Below are 7,785 nucleotides of genomic sequence, written 5' to 3'. Positions count from 1 at the left end.
AACTTGATTTTGGGGTTTGTGATCTAATGTCTCCGACCTTACGGTGGCCCAAGACAGTTCAGTCCATTCATCAAATATTTATTTATTAACTAACTGTAGCAAAGCTCGGTGAATGATTACATCCCTATAGGCTGTCTTGTACTAAAGCCTCTGGTCTACTAATCAAGACAAAATGACAAGTGTAGCTTATAGGTAGGAATGCTAGTTGTTGCTGCCCTCTGGTGGTTGGGAGTATTAATAACTAGATACATTTGTTGCCCCACAGCACCCCGAAAATAATAAGATATTTAAAAGTAGCAGAAGTTACTATCTTTAGTAACTAGTCACTACTGGAGGATTCACCATGACCATGTTAGCCAGACACAGCATTCTGTTAGTCGCTCAACATGGTTTGGGTGACTTAGCGTTCCTGCTGGGTTGTGCGTGAAATCAGTGATCTTTTTTAAACTAGGCCGAGTTACAATAACGCTAACCTTACCACAACGGCACCTCTCGCACCAACTGAGACTCCGCCAGTGAATGTATACCATTTACAGCTGCGACCAATGATTATTTTCATTATGGATCAGTCTTTCTGAATTAACTGATTAGTTTAGTCCATAAAATGTAAGAAAATGGTAAAGATGTTGATCATTGTTTCCCAAAGTCCATGGTGACCTCCCCAAATGTATGATTTTGTCCACAATGCAAAGATATTAAGTTTATTGAAAATATTCACATTTGAGAAGCTGAAACCAAATTTTTTTTTAAAAATGACTTGAAGCGATTAATCAGTTATTAAACTAGTTGGCAATGAATTTCATAGTTGACAACTAATTGATTAATTGACCTATTGTGTTTTCAGCTGCATGCAGTGTCTCCTCTCTTTTCTTTCAGTAAAGATAGTACATGTAATTTGTTACTTCCACCCATGCTTACAGCTGTGCACTATAAATTCTCTCTAGTCTCTATTGCATTGTTGGCCCATGTACCACTGTGTCTCTCAGCATCTGCTCTGCTCGCTTCCGTGACGTCTGTGTTCGTGTGGGTGTTTTGCACCTTCTTCATTGACAGACAGTGTAATGATGCCCTATGGATGAGTCCCGCTGGGTCTTCTCACACTGCTAGAGAATGTCAATCAGCTGCCCCTCCGCATGGCCTCTTTCCTCACCTGTCTCTCCCTATTCTGTGTGTGTGTGTGTGTGTGTGTGTGCATCTTCCTTCACACATGTACATCTGTATGATTGTCTTTCTGTTGTGTCATTTTCTTGGCAGGTTTAGCGAAGCCCATGGGGCTAGTTGAAGGACCCGGAGGCCTTGGCCAAGGGGGAGCTGCTGCCACTCTGGGAGAGGACAGTCATGATGCCGAGGGGAAATACGAGGAGTACGGTTACAACGCTCAGCTCAGTGACCGCATCTCCCTGGACAGGAGCATCCCTGACTACAGGCCTAAAAAGTATATCCACCTCCTGTTTCTTCTTATTTTCTGTCATGTACATTCTCCTTCCATCTACAGCTCTACACCTGTTTTTCCCCCTGGCGGGGTTGTATAATTTTAGAGAAACTTGTAACTGGAACGTTTGCCCATTTAATCCCTGCTGCAGTTGATGGGCTCTATTTTTGTGAAGGCACACAATGTACAGCAGGACTTTTTGCCAGGAAACTGGCGTTTTCATCAAGCGCACAGTGTTTTTTTCATCTCCTCCTTCTCTTTTGTGTTTATTGGTATTTTGGTGACTCTCCAGGACATTTACTGTGCTAAAATAGTTGAGTTGCAGTACAAGGTGAGTCAGAAATAATAAGCTGTGCGGTTGAAGCGTGGAGTTGAGGATTACTGGAATTTACAAGAACTTCTTGCAAAGCTCAGACAAGGTCAAAAATGCATGCCATACTCGTGATATTTTTATGCTTTTGATAAGTGATTCTGAAAAGTTTCTTTTCCACAATTCTCCAACTCTACTTGGATTTAATTCCTTTCACAGACATATGAGAAAATCTGATATAGACACAGATATTAGCAGTGTGAACAATTGTGATCCAACAATGAAATGTCAGTATGCAGTTGGTGGGGATGCACTCAGTGAGACTTACTTTGTCCTCTACAGGTCTCTTAAGTCTGATGCAACATAGTACCCAAATTAGCTTTCTCCTTTATTTAATTCAAAGTGCTGTATGTCATCCTAATGTCTTTATCTTTATTCAAGACTTAGCATGTAAAACACTGGGCCCAGTACCTGCTGCTGAGATGTATGGAATGTCATATGGATCAAAAACTGACTTTCATTCGATCCATATTAAACAAAGAAATGCAAATGTAAATTTAAATGGCTTCCAGCAGGGGACATTCCTGCACACCTGGTGGTTTATGACATCAATTTTACACTGGCTGCCCTCAACTTTCCATTGGCACATGGTATGTTGTAAACTTGTGCCAACCAAAATGACATGAGTCACAGAGCAGTACATTTAAGAAGTATGAATACATTTATTTTGTGCTTGGAGCTAAATTTTCACTCTCTCTCTCATATTTGGCATCCATTTTACAATGGTCAGCATTAAGTTTGTTAGCAGGTAACATCAGCATTTTTATTGTTTGTGACCCTCTTGGTGTTCAATAGAGCAGCCTTTCTGCTCCAGTGTCCCTGATGAAATGTGCATATGTGAGATATTATGCAAAGTTGACTCTCCCTCCACTTCTCAGAACTTGCTTCTCCTCTGTGCCTCCTCATTAGGGAGACTCTCGAGGGACCGCTACGACCTGCACATAGTGGGTCACATGACCCTTGGGAATAACAGGCTAGCACTACCACTAGCAAGCTAATCTGCTAGTATGTTTACTGCTGGCTGATCACTATTTCTTGTTCAAGCTAATATTACAGTGTTGTTTTTTTATAGACCACACTGGCTGTTGGTTAAACAATGTGGTTTTAGAAAAAAATAAAAGAGGGACACATTTCAGTAAGTTTTTTTTACAGACCGACACATCAGAATAGTTTAGAGAACATTTTTTGTTAAAAATTACTGCAATACAGTAACTGCGAAGTAAGTTAAAAGTTGAAGAAATCCTTAAATTTGTTTTTTCATCATCATTATATGTTTCCATATATAACAAGGTTAGCTTGCTACAAATCTGTATTCAGTTTGTTCTCTCATAATCATTTTCAAATTATCACAATTTTGCATTGATTACGTTTAAATTACAGTGATGAGGCACTGTTTTGTTAAAACCGAATTGAAGTGAAAGAAGAGTGAAACGCATCAGGTTGATTAACAAGCTGCACCGCCGTTTTCCCTTTGCTGTAGAGAGACTAATTCATCCCTTTCTGTCAATGCATTACAGTCATTTTGCCGCAGGGCATCTCAGGGCCTTGGTCATGGGGAGTCATACAAAAGAAAATGATTTAAGACACGGCTAATCCCAACATGAAAGGGCATGGACAAGATGGTGGTGATAGTTAAAGAGCTATGTTATAATGTTGCAGTAAAAGGAATCTTGAATTACTTTATTTTTTATGAAAGAGACCCAGTGGACACCCAACAAGCAGCCTTAGTGGTCCTTTTAAAATAAATTTTATATTTAGGCAGTGAACTACAGCTGTGATGGAGTGAGTGCTGCAGGAGATGGATTGGGATGATGGGGTGGGGGTGTAATCAGGGCTGCCAGTGGCGTTTATATCACACAGTGTCAAAGAACAATGGCAACAGGCAGAGACACTGAGAGGAAATCTGACGGCCAAGAGAGGTTTCGAAGGGCTTTAGTGGGGATAACAATTCATTTCATCCATGCTGCTTTGTTCTGGGCTCTTTTTTTTTTCACACCCAGAAAAAATTAGACAAGAGTGGAACGGGGAGGGGGAAGGGGGAGTAAAAAGGAGCTCGCTAATTAATAAAGTCAGCTGAGAGTGCCTCTGGAATGGAAGGGTTTTAGGAAATTCCTTTCTTTAATCAACTAGTTCAACAAAAAATGTGAAGAAGGGCAAAAGGGAAGTGAGTTTTGCGGGTTTGCTGAAGTGGTTGTATCCGGTTTTAAGTGGTGCCGACTTTGTTATGAGTGTTTGTGTATAGATTTAGTGTTAGTTTCAAAGGTTGTGACAAGATTCTGCAGTCCCCTTATACACTCTGTTATATGTTTCCTCCTTCTATCTGACCTTTGTCTCTTTGTCCAGGCAGTGTGTCAATTTCTGACAAACAACATATATTTTTGTGCCAATATAAATAAGCACACAAAACAAAAACAAAACAAGTTGTGTCAAACTAAGTAAAGCTTCAGTCTATGACAGGCATTCAATAGGTACACTGTATGATACAGACTTTGTACATTTATTGTGAAACTCAATGGAAATCAATACAATAGAAATTGCAAACATAGTTTTCTTTGTTTTTTCTTTTTCACATCACTGAAGCAGCACTTTAATGAACAAGAGAAACATCAAAGCACTGCAAGTGAAAGAACTGTTCCCAGAAGGAAAATTGATGTGCATACAGCCAGTACAATGCTGTAACTGCCAGTGTTGTTGTGGCTCTAGTGAGGACTTTAGGGGTGCCTTTATGCCTAACCTGTCTGGTTCAGTTTAACCAAACTCTGCTGCATATTTCTAGGAGATTTGACAAGTTAAAGCTCGTATGAAAGCTGTCAGTCAAACTCTGGTGTGGCCTGTGATCTAGTACTTTTGTGGTGTTGAATGAAAATGGACCAACCACAGATAGACAGCAGCAGTTACGTACGATATGATAAAAGCTAAAATCTTTTAAATCTGGCTGTGAACTGTCAAGGAACGGATCTCATAAGCAATCTGTATAGGCAACGTACTGTATATATTTATGAAGAAAAAATCCTTGTAACCATGGTAACATGTCAGCACGTGAGTGTGGGTTGAAACGTAATGATAACATAGCAACTATTCCCATGTGATATTTTCATCCTGGTCTTTGGTGTTCATAAGAGGAAGCTGAGTTGCAGTCTAATAATGCTCATAATGAGTAATTTCTTGAACTCTTTGTGACACCAGAGAACATTAATCTACATTTAAGGTTCAGTAAAGTGCTGCATGACTTCAGTCACCAGAATTTGCTCTCCCCACGTGGGTCCATGTGGCGCTACAGATGATACAGTATGACAGTCGCCAACACTGTCCAATGAATGAGTTACCTGTCAGCTCATATAACTTCATGTTTACAGCTCTTGGGTCATTTATATCACCAAATGAACTGAACTACAGGTGTGAAAGTGCCCTTGGTCTACCTGCTGTAGCTCTCTGCCTCATACAATATAAAAGGCGGTTACATATTTCTGATTTCTAATTCTGATTCTGTAATTGTGTCCTGCGGGCAAAAGGTGACTGGAGCACTGCAAAAGTGAGGTTAAATTCAGAAACCAGTCAGACTCCTGTCTAATGGGCTTTTAATTGAACAGGAGTCATTGAGCCGAGGACTTTGATGACTACAGGGAAGCAGTCCATCGCCATGACCGAACGGTCTGCACATTCTCAAATCTCTCTTTTCAAACCTGCCTGTCTGCAGCAAAACCAATTCATAATGATTACAGCCGCAATTGTCTCTCGCACAAAAACCTGTAATCCCCTTTAACCACCCGCTAGCCTGTATTTCTCTCTTGTGCCCTTCACTTCTGCAAGTGACATTCTTAACTGAGATACCATGGGACTTAAGTAGGCTCTATATTATGGTGACTCTGAGCCTGCCATTCGCTGTCCTTGGGAGGCTTAGGTATGATAACAGCTCATTGGGCTGTGGAGAGAAAAACAATACAGGTAGGCAAGCTGATAAGATTACTGATGCCCACAAAAGAAACTAAAAGATGTTAAATGCAACTTGGGTCACTCATAAATAGAAAAATGCAATTCACGACATGAAACCTGCTTTTCGCCCTCCATTTCTCCTCCTCTAAGAGGATTCTTATTCAATTACACCTAATCGCACCTCTATCTCTATTGTCACTTTGCTGAAGATTTGATTTATATTTTGTCAAAATCGTTGTTAAACCCAAAACTATATTGAAGCACAGTAGATTCTCTGCTTTCCCAAGGACCCTTTGCCTTCTGTTTGTCAGCCTGTGGGAGGGTGATAACCAGAAAAGGAGGCTGAAGAAACAGGCTTACCTCATCTCCTGAGCGTCTGATATTGCAGAATGGGATCGTAAGGTCTCCACGGTGCGGGAGCTTCTGCTGCAAATTGTTGCTCTTTCCAGTGCTAGAGTTTATCTCCTGGATGGGGGCTGGGGTAGGGGGGGCGGGCGGAGAAATGACAAGGCAAACGATTATCTTTCTGAGAGGAGTGCTCGCGGATTGGAAAGTTGCTTTGGTGTTGCCTGCACTGCATGGGTTACGGAAGGTTAATGTAAAATTTCACAGCAAATAAGAGTGGCCAGCGGGGAAAAAGCCAGAGGGAGCAGCCAGGGCTGCAGGCTGGTGGAGGAGGAGAAGGGGGAGGTGTGATAGGAATGCATCTTAATCTGGCGCTCTGTTTCTGTCAAAGCTGGTTCCGGGTCAAATTATGAGCGGTGTCCAGTGAGCTCAGTCCCATTACAAACAGATGAGTCGATCGCTCATCCTGTTACGGCTTTACTAGGCTTCCCCGCTTCCGCAGACAGGTACAAATTTAAGGCTGAGCGATGCCCTAAATTGGATCCAGTAACTAGGGCAATGGAACTACAATATCACTTTACGATCCCGACACTGAAATCCAGCCTCACACCACATCTCAACTAGAAGCGACGAGGGAATGAGCAATGCCATGCCCCCTCTGACATTTTCAAGATATTACTTTGGTAATATTCATTAAACTCAGCCTCTCCACTAGTCGTATAACTGAACATGAGTGAAATAAACATTACTTTGTTTTGCACAGTTGACATGTCATGCTGTGTCTCTGCAAAGGCACACCGGGGTGGAAAAAGTCCCCCCTCAAACTCACTGCCAGATTTCTCATTGTATTTATAGACCTGGCAAGCCTGATTGAGAGAGGCAATAGAGAAAGCTGCGAGAGGGAACAAAGGAGTTGCTGAGGGAGAGCATAAATGCATGGGGAAGGCCCGAAATGATACAGTGGAGGGGTTATCAATCAAAACACTTGTGCATTTACTCTTACGAATAGAGCGCCAGAGCAGGGCTTAAAGTATAGATAGACGTACACAGTGTGCTCCATCATAAACACTCTCTGTGGTTTAGTTTTCCTTTTATTACCTCTGCTGTCAGATGCATGTGGGCTGCGGTAATGGAAGTGATTGATAACAGTGCATGAAATTAAGCTTTCCCAGTCCAGAACAGCAAGCACTTGCCTACTTGGCCAGTGAGACTATAGGCAGCAGATTGTCATTCCTGTGCATGAATCAATGCCAATATTTACTGAAGGTGTCGTGTAGGAAAAAGTAATGAAGTGTCTGAGTGCTTCTTAGGCAGTTACGTCTATTATATTTCAACCACCTCAAAATCTAAAGTGTCAATATCTGAGGCTTATCTCTGCACCAGTTGCCATAGTGTCGCACAAAGCAGAGATTCAGGCAGAATTCCAACTAGTCAACTGATGACAGTAAAAATCTTTTTATAGTAATATTGGATCACTTATGTATGTATGTAAAATGGGTTGCTTATGGTGATGAACCCATAATCTTGCGAATCCCTCAGCTCCAAAGCTTAAAGCTTCTTTCAGCATTTTGTTCCATTATTTTTGTCTCGCAACTCTTAAGGTAGTTTTTGACCTAAAACCACTCTGTGCTACCTGTCCAGGTATTTCTCTCAGGAGTTGGTGGCGACCAAAACGGAGCTAAAAGGAGAGTGAATATTGGACCTA

At 41.5% G+C, this 7,785-nt stretch overlaps 1 protein-coding gene across 1 annotated transcript in view; it reads left to right on the top strand.

Moving 5' to 3' along the window:
* galnt9 (polypeptide N-acetylgalactosaminyltransferase 9) overlaps nucleotides 1-7,785 on the top strand; it is a 78,252-nt gene that overhangs the window by 10,987 nt on the left and 59,480 nt on the right. Inside the window, exon 2 of the mRNA XM_035659288.1 lies at nucleotides 1,255-1,435. Within this exon, the coding sequence (XP_035515181.1) occupies nucleotides 1,255-1,435 (181 nt within the window). The remainder of the gene's footprint in view (nucleotides 1-1,254; nucleotides 1,436-7,785) is intronic.

The sequence above is a fragment of the Morone saxatilis genome, unplaced genomic scaffold, assembly GCF_004916995.1.
Source record: "Morone saxatilis isolate NCDOM2014 unplaced genomic scaffold, NCSU_SB_2.0 Contig16, whole genome shotgun sequence".
NCBI classification, from domain to species: Eukaryota; Metazoa; Chordata; class Actinopteri; family Moronidae; genus Morone; species Morone saxatilis.
Note: the sequence above shows the minus strand (reverse complement) of the source record. Positions and strands in the feature narration are given on the sequence as shown.